At 39.6% G+C, this 19397-nt stretch overlaps 1 protein-coding gene across 1 annotated transcript; it reads right to left on the bottom strand.

The window, feature by feature from the left end:
* Window positions 1-4338: 4338 nt before the first annotated feature.
* On the bottom strand, window positions 4339-17436 carry LOC136179668 (micronuclear linker histone polyprotein-like). Its single transcript, XM_065956631.1, has 4 exons — window positions 17010-17436; window positions 11521-12159; window positions 5928-6535; window positions 4339-4500 (listed from the first exon to the last, which is right to left on the bottom strand). Exons 1-4 carry the CDS (start codon window positions 17434-17436, stop codon window positions 4339-4341), a joined length of 1836 nt encoding a protein of 611 aa, XP_065812703.1.
* Between the last annotated feature and the right edge of the window lie 1961 nt (window positions 17437-19397).

A 19397-nucleotide genomic window follows, 5' to 3' on the forward strand; every position in this document is an offset into this window, starting at 1 on the left:
AGGTCAAAGGTCAGCTGTCTTCCGCCTGGTGAGAAATGGCTTGAGTCACGCCTCGACGCCGCCTCACTGGCTGTCCTCACACAAACACCCACACACACACACACACACACACACACACACACACACACACACACACACACACACACACACACAGCCACACACACACACACACACACGCACACACACACACACACAACCACACCCTCGCACACACACACACACACACACACACACAGCCACACACACACACACAGCCACACACACACACACAGCCACACCCACACACACACAGCCACACACACACACACACACACACACACACACACACACACACACACACACACACACACACAGCCACACACACACACCCACACACTCTTTAAATCACCCCCCACAGAGACTGGTTAAGGGAAGCAGACTGAAATGTTCAGCTTTTAAACATATTCATACATTTAATATTCATGGGTGTCACATATCATTGTCTCCTTATTCTGACGGGGGAGGGGTGTTGAGGGGTGGTGTGGGGGGAGTCTCATTCACAGACACAAAAGAGGGGGCACATGTTACCTTAAAGGCTGTGACTGCTGGCTTGTTTTGACTCAAATGGGACTCTTTTTGTAAGAACAGAAATGTAACTTAAGGGAGAGTACTTGGACTCAGATTCATTTCAGGCAGCTTCTCAAATTTACACATTTTCTGAAGATTTTCTGTAATTGTAAAACAAAAGGTGATCGTGTTTTTGTCGTCTTAGCCCCCCACTCTCTGGAATCAACTCCAAAAACCATCAGATCTGCAGAAATTTTGGACTGCCTCAAGAAGCTTCTTAAAACTCACCTGCACAGACGAACCATTTCTTGGGCCTAGATTGTTTCTGTGTTTGCCCTCTTGACATTGTGATTTATTTACTGCAAAAATTAAACTAATAGCCCATGGCTTTTATTTACATCAGTCTATAAAATTACCCTTCCTGTTCTTTGGTGTCTATTTAACAGAGTCTCAGTCCTGCAGCTCTGCCCTGCACTTCCTGCTCTGTCCTGCAGGGGGCAGTAGGAACTTTATGTCCTGATGAGGATCAGAGGGTTCAGGCAGCATGGTCGACTCCGTTTTTCTCACCTTTATGTTTACATATTACGCGTGTGCGTGCGTGTGTGTGTGCGTGCGTGTGTGAGTGTGTGTGTATGTGCGTGTGTTTCTCCGAGGACAGGTTGATGCTGAGGCAGCAGAGAGGTGAACAGAGGACACGCTGGCTCTAAGTCCTGATTCACACAGACACAAAGTAATATATCTGTCTTTAGCAGAGGTAGAGGAGCTTCGGGGAATTATTTTCAATAGATAGAATCACAAAATCTGCACTCATGTAACTCTATGAGAGAGAAAATGTAAAGCTGGATTTGAGAAAAATGCGGAAAAGAGGAGAGGGAGAAGGATGGATTTAATTCAAATGTAGCAGCATAGTCCTTGTGTGTTTTGTTACCCTGAGTTCTCTTTTGGCCTGTAGTGTTTCCTGTTTTATTTTGTACTTCTTGTCCTCAGCATGAGATGTTGGTGTCAGTTCATTTATAAAAATAATGGGGATGAACGCAGGCTGGAAAGGCCCCCCTGTGAATTTTTGTCTTTAGGTCCCCAACAGACAATCACCACTACACACACACACACACACACACACACACACACACACACACATCACTGATTCCCCTTAAAGCCACGTTTGTGTCAAGAAGACTAACTTGATGGTGCCTCTCTCCGCGCTCTATAAATAGTCTCTTCTTCGTCCCCTGTGAGAGAAAAACGACCATTTAAGGACTCAAACTCTGAACTGTGCACGCTGCCAGTTATGAGACAACGCTGGTCTTTGTGTCAGTCAGTGATGAAGCTGGTGGGGGCTGGGCCGTATCTCCTGATGGATTAGCCTCTTTACTTCTAATTCATGGCCGTACAGAGCAGAGTAACCCCCCCCCCCGTCTTGTGTTTTATACGTCTTGCATTAAACTGAAGACAGAGACAGAGGAGATGCTCATCTGTAGATATGCAATAACTAAAAATGTAATCAAGATTCATGAGAATTAGATAATAAAAAATACAACGTTTAAGACAAAAACAAAAAGGTTTTTCAAGCTTTTATTTTGGGATGATCACACAGACAGACTTTTGTTCATGTCTCTGGGGGATGTCAGTTTGAGAAGAGTTTGGATCGTCATGTCTGCCTCAAAAGTCAATCGATGCTGAGCTTAGCATCAGGGTTTATTGGAGGACTTATTGCTGACATGGGAACACCCATAAGCCTGATTGAACCCATACACTTCTCAAGGTTTATGAACATATTAAAGGTGATTGAATTTAATCCTTTCTGCTCTGAAACTGAATCCTTTATCGGTCAGGGAACTTGGAAACTAGTAAATTTCTTACCAAGAAATGTCTTCACAAATGTGTTCTTAAAGGTGTCTTAAAACATATTTAAAAAATATTTAAATCTAACTCCTGTAGGAAAATCTGTGAGAGCTGCTCAAAGTTGGGGTACCCAGAATTAGGCCTATAGTCCACACGTAGGCGAGTACTGTTTCAAAAAATCATCCCATCCACACGTTCAGTTCTCAAGAACATCTTTGTCCATATGAAAACGCAAAAGGCATTGTTACGGCTGTCATGAGCACGCCAAGTCAAAAACGATGTCGTTGAGGGGCCAAAAGTTGTTGTTTTTTAAGTATTCTGAATCCATTGCGAGCATTTGTTTTGCACAAAATCCACTCCTTGGTGGAGAAACAGCCACGCCCACTTTTACACATACTTTTAGAAGTAGCGTTATTTGTTCATATCAATATCTACTAAAATCTACTAGTAAGAAAATGATACTGCTCCACAATGGTTCAGAGAGAGAGAGAGAGAGAGAGAGAGGGGAGAATGACGCGCGGGAAAGGAGCAGCAAATGAGTCTAATCGACGGCCGCATCCATATTGGAATTGCTGTCTCAACCTAACTTTGGATCAACCTAGTTACCGCGTTAAGGCAGGACTAAACTCCACCTATTTAACTCGACGTTAGCAGTCCACTTCATAGCATAGCTAACGGCTACGGCTGCTGTCATCCCCTACGGCTTTCCTGCTCACGCTCCTCCTGCTAGCCTGGAGATAAAACAAACTCTAAAATAAACAGTCATTTGACATTAAACTTTTCTACAACACAGTTAAAATGAATTATCTTCAACCCAAATATTTATTGAAGTCTTAAAATTACACTTTTTTTAAATATAGGCTACAATTATGGTTATTAGTTATTTGTCACGGCAGTTACTAGACTTTGTCTGGGTTAGCAGAGCAATACATTAGCAAAGTTTTAACATACAATTTACGAAACAATTTGAGGCTAATCTTTACATTTAAATTCTCACATTTTGTCACAAATCCTTACTTGGGTGTAATTGCATGTTTAAGGATAAGAAGTCTGTTTTAAAACCATAAAAGACAGAGCTTTGGCGTCTTTTTTCTTTTCTTTGCTTAATAAAACTACTGTTAGACCATAGACTGTAACTAAATATGTGAGACATCCAGAAGAAATAAATATTACAATGCATGCAGTTCATGGTTGTTACTGTTCTGACAAAAAGAGGAATGTCTTGGACTTATATTTACTGATGTCAACAGCGATGAAACAGTTTGTATTGTCAAACTAACAACAGGCTGATAACTCTTTTCCTTCATCAATCCTCCCCAGTACAGTGTTCGAGACAGGAGCTAATTAGACCAATTTTTTTTGTATCAAGCTGTAAACATGTTAATTTCTGCTGTAAAAACAGACTTTTTTTGGCTGTGGGCTTATGTGACTTCCGGTGTTCCTGGAGTCAGCCTCAAGCGGACACTTGATGAACTGCAGTTTTTTGTACTTCCGCATCGGCTTCATTTTTCGAGACCTGAGGTTGCCGCTTGGGAATGACGTGAAATTGCATCGCACGGACGAATTGGGATTTCGTGCAGGTCGCTGCAGGTCCTCCAATAAATAACCTGAAGCACTATTATTGCATTTCTGTGCTTTTCCTGTAGGTGATTATTATGCAACCGGACTGAAGCAGCAGGTTGTGAAGGTGGACGCCATCATCATGGACGCCTTCATCTTGTTTTTGCAGTGTTGATTCTGAAGAGCACACCTTCACCAAGGACTCAAAGGTAAAATCATCTCTCATATGATTGGACAGTTTTTTATGTAACTGCTATGAGCATCATGTTTAAAGACATGTAAAAGTAATTTTAGTAACAATTTATATTTTTTTATTAAAATGTAAGGAATACTAGCAGCTTTTAACAGATTTTAGTCCAGACTCTACTCATCAGGTGAGGTCCCCTCTGACTAAAGGCCCTGACACACCAAGGAGACCGTCGGCCCGTAGGTGAATTTTTGCAGTGTGTCCAGCTCCGTCGCTACCCGTCGGCCTTTTTTTGGCCGATTCCACTTGTTGAATCGCCATGAGCCGTCACCGGTGTGGGTGGGGGTAGGAATCTCTCTGATTGGCTGTTCAGTTAAGCAAAATGGCACTGACAATACCAGTGACACACTGGACTACCGCCGCCTGCTGGCATGGAGAGTTTTTTCCTCAAAATTATAGAGAGAAAAGCCCAAAAGCGATCCACAAATGCAGAATCCACACACAAAGTCAAGCATATTTATTTTTCCAAATCTCCAAAATATATTTACAAATACACGTTTATTTTTACAAATTAGTTCATTTATTTGTATGTCACGTTTTTATATTTGTATATTTGTATTTGTATACTTATAAATGTATGCATATTTATACATTTCATTTCGATATGTATAAATCTTTTTGAGACAATTCTATCTCCATATGAGAACGCCTCAGAATCCCCCAGGAGGAGTTGGAAAACGATGATGGGAAAAGAGAAGTCTGGGTTGATTTTCTTAGCCTTTTGCCAACGCAAACCAACACTGAATAAGCATTACAAAATAGATGGAGAATTAAAGACAATAATTCCACAAACATTGACAGAAAGAAAGTTATTACATTTAAACTTTTGTAAACTTTTAGTATCAATGAAACATCACATCAAATTAGATTTGAATATCTTTTATTTTATTTTTTCATTTTATATCATTATTATTATTATTATTATTATTATTATTATTATTATTATTATTATTATTGTTGTTGTTATCATTATTATTTTAGTGTTGTATCATTTCTAAATGGCCAGAACTTAACTTTAAACTTAAAACCCATAAAATAAGGTTCCTTCCCCCTCAAGCGAGCAAGGAAAAACTTCCCCCAAACCCTTTAACAGGTCAAGAAGGAAGAAACCTTGAGAAGGATCACACAAGAGGGGACCCCCTTCCAAGGTTGAAGGGCACCTAGTGGGCAGGATGACAAAAAAATTACAAAGTCAAAATGGGGTTACTGGTTTGGCTATTACACGGCTGTATACGATAAGAGTAAAACCATGTTCACAAGGGCCGGTGTGGTCATGAATTAAATTATTTTTGTCGACAGCTGACCCTTGAGTGCCTCTAATTTCTTCCCTCGGTGCTGGTGGTATTGCGATGTCTACCCATGGAGCCTTGGGTACTTTGGGCTTAGCTGGCGTCATTTTGGGCTGACTCTTTTTCTGAATTTTTCGCTTCTTGATCTTTGGTAATTTCTGCATTGCGCTAATGCTGTCTGGTTCTGAATTATTTGGTCCTATAGAAGTTTCTAGTACTAGAGGGCTAGCTTTGATTTTTTCTTGCAAAACCTCCCTTTTCATTATTGACCCTTTCCTGGGTTTATTTGTGAACTCCTTACCCTTATCTAAATACAGCTGATCTCCTCCCGTCCCATTCTTTGGACTAGGTGGACTAACATACTTTTGTGAAACTGTTGGTACCGGGGTAGTTAAAGGTTGAAAGTGCTTACTGTCTTTAGTTTTGTCCTGAATTTGTGTCACCATGCGCTGGGTGTTTTCTGGTGTTTTCTTTACATTGTCAGAGGTCGTCTCTAAACGATTGCTGGGAAAACTGGCGGCTTTGGATTTTGAAACTGACGTTGAAACCTTCCTCTGAGTCGGTGTAACTATACGCTGGAGTTTTTCTGGGGTTTTGTGGATGTCTGTGTTTTTTTCCACGAGTTTGGAGGGCAGACCGTTTCCCTTGGATTTTGTCACTGATACAATTTTAGGTGTTGTAACCTTTTCCTTAGCCGATGCCACTGTACGCTGGGATTTGTCTGGTGTTTTACGGAAGTTGTCAGTGTTTTGATCAAGGGGTTTTGAGGGCACACCGACAAACTTGGGTTTTGAAACTGATCCAATTGCAGGTGTCAAAAGCTTTTTGAGACCGAGCATCTCTACTTTTGGCATTTTTTCAGGTGTTTTACAGACATAACGAGAGGATTCTTCCACGGGTTTGGAGGGCAGACTGTTTGCCTGGGACTTTGACACTGATTCACTTGCAGGTTTTGAAACCTTTTTCTGAGACTGTGTCACTCTGTCCTGGGGTCTTTCTGGTGTTTTTTCAAGGAGTTTGGAGTTCAGGCTGACTGCCTTGGACTTTGACCCTGAACCAATTTCAGGTGTGGGAACCTTGTTCTGAGTCGACGTTACTATGCGCTGCGGTTTTTCAGGTGTTTTAGGGGCATTGTCAGTGGATTTTTGAAGGGGCTTGGAGTTCAGACTGACTGCCTTGGACTTTGACCCTGAACCAATTTCAGGTGTGGGAACCTTGTTCTGAGTCGACGTTACTATGCGCTGCGGTTTTTCAGGTGTTTTAGGGGCATTGTCAGTGGATTTTTGAAGGGGCTTGGAGTTCAGACTGACTGCCTTGGACTTTGACCCTGACCCAATTTCAGGTGTGGGAACCTTGTTCTGAGTCGACGTTACTATGCGCTGCGGTTTTTCAGGTGTTTTAGGGGCATTGTCAGTGGATTTTTGAAGGGGCTTGGAGTTCAGACTGACTGCCTTGGACTTTGACCCTGACCCAATTTCAGGTGTGGGAACCTTTTTCTGAGTCGACGTTACTATGCGCTGCGGTTTTTCAGGTGTTTTAGGGGCATTGTCAGTGGATTTTTGAAGGGACTTGGAGGGCAGACTGACTGCCTTTGATTTTGACCCTGCAGGTGTTGAATCTGTGTTCTTAGTTGGTGGCACCTTATGCTGTGATTTGTCTGTTGCTTCTTTGACATTGTCAGTTGTTTCCTTACTCTGCTGTTGAATAGGTGCCTCTACCCATGATACTCTGAGTGTCTTTTTTTGTTTTTTTTGTGGTACTTGTCTCCCAACTCTATTTTCCAAAATGTGTCCTGTAGAAGACGGCAAATCTGGGAAGAGAGTCTTCTGTGCATCCTTTACCTCATCCGGAGATGGCATACAATGAGATACTGCAGATATCTTTTTTGTAGTGGTGGTAGAAGACTTATGACTTTTCTTCATTTCCTTCTTGAAATTTGTCTCTGGAAAAGAAAATTTTAAAAAGGACATGTATTAGTACACAATACATCTTTTCTAAAACATGTTTTCTAAGTACATTTTTTAACTTATCTGTGTAATGATTTCATTATTATTGTTATTTTTATCATTCCACTGGCTGGGAGGCAGAAAAGATATTCAAAATAATTAAATGTACCGGTAATTTTCTTAATACAATTTACAACTCAGATTCTATACTGGCCCATACCTTTTACAAAACAATGAGTAATACTTAATACCTTGAATCATCTTGCCTGAATAATACACTTATTCAAAAGTTTGCATATTATGTTAGCCTTTTAAAATCAATCTAAGAAACCTGAAATTGATTTTTATATTACTACTTAAATTACTCAAGTGACTAGCTCAGGACACCAAAAATAAGAAAACTTAAATAAAACATATGATATAATGGAACAGTAGCTTACCCCATAGCTTGTGGTGTTTGAAGATGATGATTTTGGGAATCGTTTCTGGCTGAGATTCTCGATAGCTGATCAATTCTGTCAAATACTGAAGTAAAAAGTCAGCGATGTTGTTTTGTTGTGAGAGGCTGACTGCTCTTGTAACACATTCCAACTCGCTCTGAAGTCCATTTTGATACAAACTCTCAAAATTCATTTTTAAATGTCTTTCAAAGTTGTCTTTTCTAAATCAAATTAAGTATACTGCCCAGCTGACTATAAACTCGCCTATTAACTGTGTTCTGTCTGTTGACTGTGTTCAGTCTGAGCTTTGCCTCTCTTGGAGAACTATGTCATAGAATGTTCAGATCAAAGGCATTATGTCATAGAATGCTCAGATCAAAGGCATTATGTCATAGAATGCTCAGATCAAAGGCATTATGTCATAGAATGCTCAGATCAAAGGCATTATGTCATAGAATGCTCAGATCAAAGGAATGTGCAACAGTCCATTGGATTTTTTTTTGTTGTGATAATTGAAAAAACTTTATTCATAAACATTATCCCACACATTACAATTATGTCACCTTGTAAAGCTGTGTACACACCAAACGCACAAAAGTCAACGGAATGACTATAGACTAAATATTACTGGACGAACCCTGAGTGACGTCACCCATCTGTTACGGAGGCAGCAAATGAGTCTAATCAACGGCCGCATCCATATTGGAATTGCTGTCTCAACCTAACTTTGGATCAACCTAGTTACCGCGTTAAGGCAGGACTAAACTCCACCTATTTAACTCGACGTTAGCAGTCCACTTCATAGCATAGCTAACGGCTACGGCTGCTGTCATCCCCTACGGCTTTCCTGCTCACGCTCCTCCTGCTAGCCTGGAGATAAAACAAACTCTAAAATAAACAGTCATTTGACATTAAACTTTTCTACAACACAGTTAAAATGAATTATCTTCAACCCAAATATTTATTGAAGTCTTAAAATTACACTTTTTTTAAATATAGGCTACAATTATGGTTATGAGTTATTTGTCACAGTTACTAGACTTTGTCTGGGTTAGCAGAGCAATACATTAGCAAAGTTTTAACATACAATTTACGAAACAATTTGAGGCTAATCTTTACATTTAAATTCTCACATTTTGTCACAAATCCTTACTTGGGTGTAATTGCATGTTTAAGGATAAGAAGTCTGTTTTAAAACCATAAAAGACAGAGCTTTGGCGTCTTTTTTCTTTTCTTTGCTTAATAAAACTACTGTTAGACCATAGACTGTAACTAAATATGTGAGGCATCCAGAAGAAATAAATATTACAATGCATGCAGTTCATGGTTGTTACTGTTCTGACAAAAAGAGGAATGTCTTGGACTTATATTTACTGATGTCAACAGCGATGAAACAGTTTGTATTGTCAAACTAACAACAGGCTGATAACTCTTTTCCTTCATCAATCCTCCCCAGTACAGTGTTCGAGACAGGAGCTAATTAGACCAATTTTTTTTGTATCAAGCTGTAAACATGTTAATTTCTGCTGTAAAAACAGACTTTTTTTGGCTGTGGGCTTATGTGACTTCCGGTGTTCCTGGAGTCAGCCTCAAGCGGACACTTGATGAACTGCAGTTTTTTGTACTTCCGCATCGGCTTCATTTTTCGAGACCTGAGGTTGCCGCTTGGGAATGACGTGAAATTGCATCGCACGGACGAATTGGGATTTCGTGCAGGTCGCTGCAGGTCCTCCAATAAATAACCTGAAGCACTATTATTGCATTTCTGTGCTTTTCCTGTAGGTGATTATTATGCAACCGGACTGAAGCAGCAGGTTGTGAAGGTGGACGCCATCATCATGGACGCCTTCATCTTGTTTTTGCAGTGTTGATTCTGAAGAGCACACCTTCACCAAGGACTCAAAGGTAAAATCATCTCTCATATGATTGGACAGTTTTTTATGTAACTGCTATGAGCATCATGTTTAAAGACATGTAAAAGTAATTTTAGTAACAATTTATATTTTTTTATTAAAATGTAAGGAATACTAGCAGCTTTTAACAGATTTTAGTCCAGACTCTACTCATCAGGTGAGGTCCCCTCTGACTAAAGGCCCTGACACACCAAGGAGACCGTCGGCCCGTAGGTGAGTTTTTGCAGTGTGTCCAGCTCCGTCGCTACCCGTCGGCCTTTTTTTGGCCGATTCCACTTGTTGAATCGCCATGAGCCGTCACCGGTGTGGGTGGGGGTAGGAATCTCTCTGATTGGCTGTTCAGTTAAGCAAAATGGCACTGACAATACCAGTGACACACTGGACTACCGCCGCCTGCTGGCATGGAGAGTTTTTTCCTCAAAATTATAGAGAGAAAAGCCCAAAAGCGATCCACAAATGCAGAATCCACACACAAAGTCAAGCATATTTATTTTTCCAAATCTCCAAAATATATTTACAAATACACGTTTATTTTTACAAATTAGTTCATTTATTTGTATGTCACGTTTTTATATTTGTATATTTGTATTTGTATACTTATAAATGTATGCATATTTATACATTTCATTTCGATATGTATAAATCTTTTTGAGACAATTCTATCTCCATATGAGAACGCCTCAGAATCCCCCAGGAGGAGTTGGAAAACGATGATGGGAAAAGAGAAGTCTGGGTTGATTTTCTTAGCCTTTTGCCAACGCAAACCAACACTGAATAAGCATTACAAAATAGATGGAGAATTAAAGACAATAATTCCACAAACATTGACAGAAAGAAAGTTATTACATTTAAACTTTTGTAAACTTTTAGTATCAATGAAACATCACATCAAATTAGATTTGAATATCTTTTATTTTATTTTTTCATTTTATATCATTATTATTATTATTATTATTATTATTATTATTATTATTATTATTATTATTATTATTGTTGTTGTTATCATTATTATTTTAGTGTTGTATCATTTCTAAATGGCCAGAACTTAACTTTAAACTTAAAACCCATAAAATAAGGTTCCTTCCCCCTCAAGCGAGCAAGGAAAAACTTCCCCCAAACCCTTTAACAGGTCAAGAAGGAAGAAACCTTGAGAAGGATCACACAAGAGGGGACCCCCTTCCAAGGTTGAAGGGCACCTAGTGGGCAGGATGACAAAAAAATTACAAAGTCAAAATGGGGTTACTGGTTTGGCTATTACACGGCTGTATACGATAAGAGTAAAACCATGTTCACAAGGGCCGGTGTGGTCATGAATTAAATTATTTTTGTCGACAGCTGACCCTTGAGTGCCTCTAATTTCTTCCCTCGGTGCTGGTGGTATTGCGATGTCTACCCATGGAGCCTTGGGTACTTTGGGCTTAGCTGGCGTCATTTTGGGCTGACTCTTTTTCTGAATTTTTCGCTTCTTGATCTTTGGTAATTTCTGCATTGCGCTAATGCTGTCTGGTTCTGAATTATTTGGTCCTATAGAAGTTTCTAGTACTAGAGGGCTAGCTTTGATTTTTTCTTGCAAAACCTCCCTTTTCATTATTGACCCTTTCCTGGGTTTATTTGTGAAATCCTTACCCTTATCTAAATACAGCTGATCTCCTCCCGTCCCATTCTTTGGACTAGGTGGACTAACATACTTTTGTGAAACTGTTGGTACCGGGGTAGTTAAAGGTTGAAAGTGCTTACTGTCTTTAGTTTTGTCCTGAATTTGTGTCACCATGCGCTGGGTGTTTTCTGGTGTTTTCTTTACATTGTCAGAGGTCGTCTCTAAACGATTGCTGGGAAAACTGGCGGCTTTGGATTTTGAAACTGACGTTGAAACCTTCCTCTGAGTCGGTGTAACTATACGCTGGAGTTTTTCTGGGGTTTTGTGGATGTCTGTGTTTTTTTCCACGAGTTTGGAGGGCAGACCGTTTCCCTTGGATTTTGTCACTGATACAATTTTAGGTGTTGTAACCTTTTCCTTAGCCGATGCCACTGTACGCTGGGATTTGTCTGGTGTTTTACGGAAGTTGTCAGTGTTTTGATCAAGGGGTTTTGAGGGCACACCGACAAACTTGGGTTTTGAAACTGATCCAATTGCAGGTGTCAAAAGCTTTTTGAGACCGAGCATCTCTACTTTTGGCATTTTTTCAGGTGTTTTACAGACATAACGAGAGGATTCTTCCACGGGTTTGGAGGGCAGACTGTTTGCCTGGGACTTTGACACTGATTCACTTGCAGGTTTTGAAACCTTTTTCTGAGACTGTGTCACTCTGTCCTGGGGTCTTTCTGGTGTTTTTTCAAGGAGTTTGGAGTTCAGGCTGACTGCCTTGGACTTTGACCCTGACCCAATTTCAGGTGTGGGAACCTTTTTCTGAGTCGACGTTACTATGCGCTGCGGTTTTTCAGGTGTTTTAGGGACAGTGTCAGTGGATTTTTGAAGGGGCTTGGAGTTCAGACTGACTGCCTTGGACTTTGACCCTGACCCAATTTCAGGTGTGGGAACCTTTTTCTGAGTCGACGTTACTATGCGCTGCGGTTTTTCAGGTGTTTTAGGGGCATTGTCAGTGGATTTTTGAAGGGGCTTGGAGTTCAGACTGACTGCCTTGGACTTTGACCCTGACCCAATTTCAGGTGTGGGAACCTTGTTCTGAGTCGATGTTACTATGCGCTGCGGTTTTTCAGGTGTTTTAGGGACAGTGTCAGTGGATTTTTGAAGGGACTTGGAGGGCAGACTGACTGCCTTTGATTTTGACCCTGCAGGTGTTGAATCTGTGTTCTTAGTTGGTGGCACCTTATGCTGTGATTTGTCTGTTGCTTCTTTGACATTGTCAGTTGTTTCCTTACTCTGCTGTTGAATAGGTGCCTCTACCCATGATACTCTGAGTGTCTTTTTTTGTTTTTTTTGTGGTACTTGTCTCCCAACTCTATTTTCCAAAATGTGTCCTGTAGAAGACGGCAAATCTGGGAAGAGAGTCTTCTGTGCATCCTTTACCTCATCCGGAGATGGCATACAATGAGATACTGCAGATATCTTTTTTGTAGTGGTGGTAGAAGACTTATGACTTTTCTTCATTTCCTTCTTGAAATTTGTCTCTGGAAAAGAAAATTTTAAAAAGGACATGTATTAGTACACAATACATCTTTTCTAAAACATGTTTTCTAAGTACATTTTTTAACTTATCTGTGTAATGATTTCATTATTATTGTTATTTTTATCATTCCACTGGCTGGGAGGCAGAAAAGATATTCAAAATAATTAAATGTACCGGTAATTTTCTTAATACAATTTACAACTCAGATTCTATACTGGCCCATACCTTTTACAAAACAATGAGTAATACTTAATACCTTGAATCATCTTGCCTGAATAATACACTTATTCAAAAGTTTGCATATTATGTTAGCCTTTTAAAATCAATCTAAGAAACCTGAAATTGATTTTTATATTACTACTTAAATTACTCAAGTGACTAGCTCAGGACACCAAAAATAAGAAAACTTAAATAAAACATATGATATAATGGAACAGTAGCTTACCCCATAGCTTGTGGTGTTTGAAGATGATGATTTTGGGAATCGTTTCTGGCTGAGATTCTCGATAGCTGATCAATTCTGTCAAATACTGAAGTAAAAAGTCAGCGATGTTGTTTTGTTGTGAGAGGCTGACTGCTCTTGTAACACATTCCAACTCGCTCTGAAGTCCATTTTGATACAAACTCTCAAAATTCATTTTTAAATGTCTTTCAAAGTTGTCTTTTCTAAATCAAATTAAGTATACTGCCCAGCTGACTATAAACTCGCCTATTAACTGTGTTCTGTCTGTTGACTGTGTTCAGTCTGAGCTTTGCCTCTCTTGGAGAACTATGTCATAGAATGTTCAGATCAAAGGCATTATGTCATAGAATGCTCAGATCAAAGGCATTATGTCATAGAATGCTCAGATCAAAGGCATTATGTCATAGAATGCTCAGATCAAAGGCATTATGTCATAGAATGCTCAGATCAAAGGAATGTGCAACAGTCCATTGGATTTTTTTTTGTTGTGATAATTGAAAAAACTTTATTCATAAACATTATCCCACACATTACAATTATGTCACCTTGTAAAGCTGTGTACACACCAAACGCACAAAAGTCAACGGAATGACTATAGACTAAATATTACTGGACGAACCCTGAGTGACGTCACCCATCTGTTACGGAGGCAGCAAATGAGTCTAATCGACGGCCGCATCCATATTGGAATTGCTGTCTCAACCTAACTTTGGATCAACCTAGTTACCGCGTTAAGGCAGGACTAAACTCCACCTATTTAACTCGACGTTAGCAGTCCACTTCATAGCATAGCTAACGGCTACGGCTGCTGTCATCCCCTACGGCTTTCCTGCTCACGCTCCTCCTGCTAGCCTGGAGATAAAACAAACTCTAAAATAAACAGTCATTTGACATTAAACTTTTCTACAACACAGTTAAAATGAATTATCTTCAACCCAAATATTTATTGAAGTCTTAAAATTACACTTTTTTTAAATATAGGCTACAATTATGGTTATTAGTTATTTGTCACGGCAGTTACTAGACTTTGTCTGGGTTAGCAGAGCAATACATTAGCAAAGTTTTAACATACAATTTACGAAACAATTTGAGGCTAATCTTTACATTTAAATTCTCACATTTTGTCACAAATCCTTACTTGGGTGTAATTGCATGTTTAAGGATAAGAAGTCTGTTTTAAAACGATAAAAGACAGAGCTTTGGCGTCTTTTTTCTTTTCTTTGCTTAATAAAACTACTGTTAGACCATAGACTGTAACTAAATATGTGAGGCATCCAGAAGAAATAAATATTACAATGCATGCAGTTCATGGTTGTTACTGTTCTGACAAAAAGAGGAATGTCTTGGACTTATATTTACTGATGTCAACAGCGATGAAACAGTTTGTATTGTCAAACTAACAACAGGCTGATAACTCTTTTCCTTCATCAATCCTCCCCAGTACAGTGTTCGAGACAGGAGCTAATTAGACCAATTTTTTTTGTATCAAGCTGTAAACATGTTAATTTCTGCTGTAAAAACAGACTTTTTTTGGCTGTGGGCTTATGTGACTTCCGGTGTTCCTGGAGTCAGCCTCAAGCGGACACTTGATGAACTGCAGTTTTTTGTACTTCCGCATCGGCTTCATTTTTCGAGACCTGAGGTTGCCGCTTGGGAATGACGTGAAATTGCATCGCACGGACGAATTGGGATTTCGTGCAGGTCGCTGCAGGTCCTCCAATAAATAACCTGAAGCACTATTATTGCATTTCTGTGCTTTTCCTGTAGGTGATTATTATGCAACCGGACTGAAGCAGCAGGTTGTGAAGGTGGACGCCATCATCATGGACGCCTTCATCTTGTTTTTGCAGTGTTGATTCTGAAGAGCACACCTTCACCAAGGACTCAAAGGTAAAATCATCTCTCATATGATTGGACAGTTTTTTATGTAACTGCTATGAGCATCATGTTTAAAGACATGTAAAAGTAATTTTAGTAACAATTTATATTTTTTTATTAAAATGTAAGGAATACTAGCAGCTTTTAACAGATTTTAGTCCAGACTCTACTCATCAGGTGAGGTCCCCTCTGACTAAAGGCCCTGACACACCAAGGAGACCGTCGGCCCGTAGGTGAGTTTTTGCAGTGTGTCCAGCTCCGTCGCTACCCGTCGGCCTTTTTTTGGCCGATTCCACTTGTTGAATCGCCATGAGCCGTCACCGGTGTGGGTGGGGGTAGGAATCTCTCTGATTGGCTGTTCAGTTAAGCAAAATGGCACTGACAATACCAGTGACACACTGGACTACCGCCGCCTGCTGGCATGGAGAGTTTTTTCCTCAAAATTATAGAGAGAAAAGCCCAAAAGCGATCCACAAATGCAGAATCCACACACAAAGTCAAGCATATTTATTTTTCCAAATCTCCAAAATATATTTACAAATACACGTTTATTTTTACAAATTAGTTCATTTATTTGTATGTCACGTTTTTATATTTGTATATTTGTATTTGTATACTTATAAATGTATGCATATTTATACATTTCATTTCGATATGTATAAATCTTTTTGAGACAATTCTATCTCCATATGAGAACGCCTCAGAATCCCCCAGGAGGAGTTGGAAAACGATGATGGGAAAAGAGAAGTCTGGGTTGATTTTCTTAGCCTTTTGCCAACGCAAACCAACACTGAATAAGCATTACAAAATAGATGGAGAATTAAAGACAATAATTCCACAAACATTGACAGAAAGAAAGTTATTACATTTAAACTTTTGTAAACTTTTAGTATCAATGAAACATCACATCAAATTAGATTTGAATATCTTTTATTTTATTTTTTCATTTTATATCATTATTATTATTATTATTATTATTATTATTATTATTATTATTATTATTATTATTATTGTTGTTGTTATCATTATTATTTTAGTGTTGTATCATTTCTAAATGGCCAGAACTTAACTTTAAACTTAAAACCCATAAAATAAGGTTCCTTCCCCCTCAAGCGAGCAAGGAAAAACTTCCCCCAAACCCTTTAACAGGTCAAGAAGGAAGAAACCTTGAGAAGGATCACACAAGAGGGGACCCCCTTCCAAGGTTGAAGGGCACCTAGTGGGCAGGATGACAAAAAAATTACAAAGTCAAAATGGGGTTACTGGTTTGGCTATTACACGGCTGTATACGATAAGAGTAAAACCATGTTCACAAGGGCCGGTGTGGTCATGAATTAAATTATTTTTGTCGACAGCTGACCCTTGAGTGCCTCTAATTTCTTCCCTCGGTGCTGGTGGTATTGCGATGTCTACCCATGGAGCCTTGGGTACTTTGGGCTTAGCTGGCGTCATTTTGGGCTGACTCTTTTTCTGAATTTTTCGCTTCTTGATCTTTGGTAATTTCTGCATTGCGCTAATGCTGTCTGGTTCTGAATTATTTGGTCCTATAGAAGTTTCTAGTACTAGAGGGCTAGCTTTGATTTTTTCTTGCAAAACCTCCCTTTTCATTATTGACCCTTTCCTGGGTTTATTTGTGAAATCCTTACCCTTATCTAAATACAGCTGATCTCCTCCCGTCCCATTCTTTGGACTAGGTGGACTAACATACTTTTGTGAAACTGTTGGTACCGGGGTAGTTAAAGGTTGAAAGTGCTTACTGTCTTTAGTTTTGTCCTGAATTTGTGTCACCATGCGCTGGGTGTTTTCTGGTGTTTTCTTTACATTGTCAGAGGTCGTCTCTAAACGATTGCTGGGAAAACTGGCGGCTTTGGATTTTGAAACTGACGTTGAAACCTTCCTCTGAGTCGGTGTAACTATACGCTGGAGTTTTTCTGGGGTTTTGTGGATGTCTGTGTTTTTTTCCACGAGTTTGGAGGGCAGACCGTTTCCCTTGGATTTTGTCACTGATACAATTTTAGGTGTTGTAACCTTTTCCTTAGCCGATGCCACTGTACGCTGGGATTTGTCTGGTGTTTTACGGAAGTTGTCAGTGTTTTGATCAAGGGGTTTTGAGGGCACACCGACAAACTTGGGTTTTGAAACTGATCCAATTGCAGGTGTCAAAAGCTTTTTGAGACCGAGCATCTCTACTTTTGGCATTTTTTCAGGTGTTTTACAGACATAACGAGAGGATTCTTCCACGGGTTTGGAGGGCAGACTGTTTGCCTGGGACTTTGACACTGATTCACTTGCAGGTTTTGAAACCTTTTTCTGAGACTGTGTCACTCTGTCCTGGGGTCTTTCTGGTGTTTTTTCAAGGAGTTTGGAGTTCAGACTGACTGCCTTGGACTTTGACCCTGAACCAATTTCAGGTGTGGGAACCTTGTTCTGAGTCGACGTTACTATGCGCTGCGGTTTTTCAGGTGTTTTAGGGGCATTGTCAGTGGATTTTTGAAGGGGCTTGGAGTTCAGACTGACTGCCTTGGACTTTGACCCTGAACCAATTTCAGGTGTGGGAACCTTGTTCTGAGTCGACGTTACTATGCGCTGCGGTTTTTCAGGTGTTTTAGGGGCATTGTCAGTGGATTTTTGAAGGGGCTTGGAGTTCAGACTGACTGCCTCGGACTTTGACCCTGACCCAATTTCAGGTGTGGGAACCTTGTTCTGAGTCGACGTTACTATGCGCTGCGGTTTTTCAGGTGTTTTAGGGGCATTGTCAGTGGATTTTTGAAGGGGCTTGGAGTTCAGACTGACTGCCTTGGACTTTGACCCTGACCCAATTTCAGGTGTGGGAACCTTTTTCTGAGTCGACGTTACTATGCGCTGCGGTTTTTCAGGTGTTTTAGGGGCATTGTCAGTGGATTTTTGAAGGGGCTTGGAGTTCAGACTGACTGCCTTGGACTTTGACCCTGACCCAATTTCAGGTGTGGGAACCTTGTTCTGAGTCGACGTTACTATGCGCTGCGGTTTTTCAGGTGTTTTAGGGACAGTGTCAGTGGATTTTTGAAGGGACTTGGAGGGCAGACTGACTGCCTTTGATTTTGACCCTGCAGGTGTTGAATCTGTGTTCTTAGTTGGTGGCACCTTATGCTGTGATTTGTCTGTTGCTTCTTTGACATTGTCAGTTGTTTCCTTACTCTGCTGTTGAATAGGTGCCTCTACCCATGATACTCTGAGTGTCTTTTTTTGTTTTTTTTGTGGTACTTGTCTCCCAACTCTATTTTCCAAAATGTGTCCTGTAGAAGACGGCAAATCTGGGAAGAGAGTCTTCTGTGCATCCTTTACCTCATCCGGAGATGGCATACAATGAGATACTGCAGATATCTTTTTTGTAGTGGTGGTAGAAGACTTATGACTTTTCTTCATTTCCTTCTTGAAATTTGTCTCTGGAAAAGAAAATTTTAAAAAGGACATGTATTAGTACACAATACATCTTTTCTAAAACATGTTTTCTAAGTACATTTTTTAACTTATCTGTGTAATGATTTCATTATTATTGTTATTTTTATCATTCCACTGGCTGGGAGGCAGAAAAGATATTCAAAATAATTAAATGTACCGGTAATTTTCTTAATACAATTTACAACTCAGATTCTATACTGGCCCATACCTTTTACAAAACAATGAGTAATACTTAATACCTTTAATCATCTTGCCTGAATAATACACTTATTCAAAAGTTTGCATATTATGTTAGCCTTTTAAAATCAATCTAAGAAACCTGAAATTGATTTTTATATTACTACTTAAATTACTCAAGTGACTAGCTCAGGACACCAAAAATAAGAAAACTTAAATAAAACATATGATATAATGGAACAGTAGCTTACCCCATAGCTTGTGGTGTTTGAAGATGATGATTTTGGGAATCGTTTCTGGCTGAGATTCTCGATAGCTGATCAATTCTGTCAAATACTGAAGTAAAAAGTCAGCGATGTTGTTTTGTTGTGAGAGGCTGACTGCTCTTGTAACACATTCCAACTCGCTCTGAAGTCCATTTTGATACAAACTCTCAAAATTCATTTTTAAATGTCTTTCAAAGTTGTCTTTTCTAAATCAAATTAAGTATACTGCCCAGCTGACTATAAACTCGCCTATTAACTGTG

The sequence above is a fragment of the Labrus bergylta genome, chromosome 7, assembly GCF_963930695.1.
Source record: "Labrus bergylta chromosome 7, fLabBer1.1, whole genome shotgun sequence".
In the NCBI taxonomy this organism is placed as follows: Eukaryota; Metazoa; Chordata; class Actinopteri; order Labriformes; family Labridae; genus Labrus; species Labrus bergylta.

Excerpts from the sequence above, each read along its gene's own strand:
- LOC136179668 (XM_065956631.1), bottom strand. The coding sequence starts at position 17,436 with ATGCTCGGTCTCAAAAAGCTTTTGACACCTGCAATTGGATCAGTTTCA. Across the intron at positions 12,160-17,009 it reads TCAGGACAAAACTAAAGACA|GGTCAAAGTCCAAGGCAGTC; the intron begins GTAAGCACTTTC and ends AAATTGGGTCAG. Across the intron at positions 6,536-11,520 it reads TCAGGACAAAACTAAAGACA|GGTCAAAGTCCAAGGCAGTC; the intron begins GTAAGCACTTTC and ends AAATTGGTTCAG.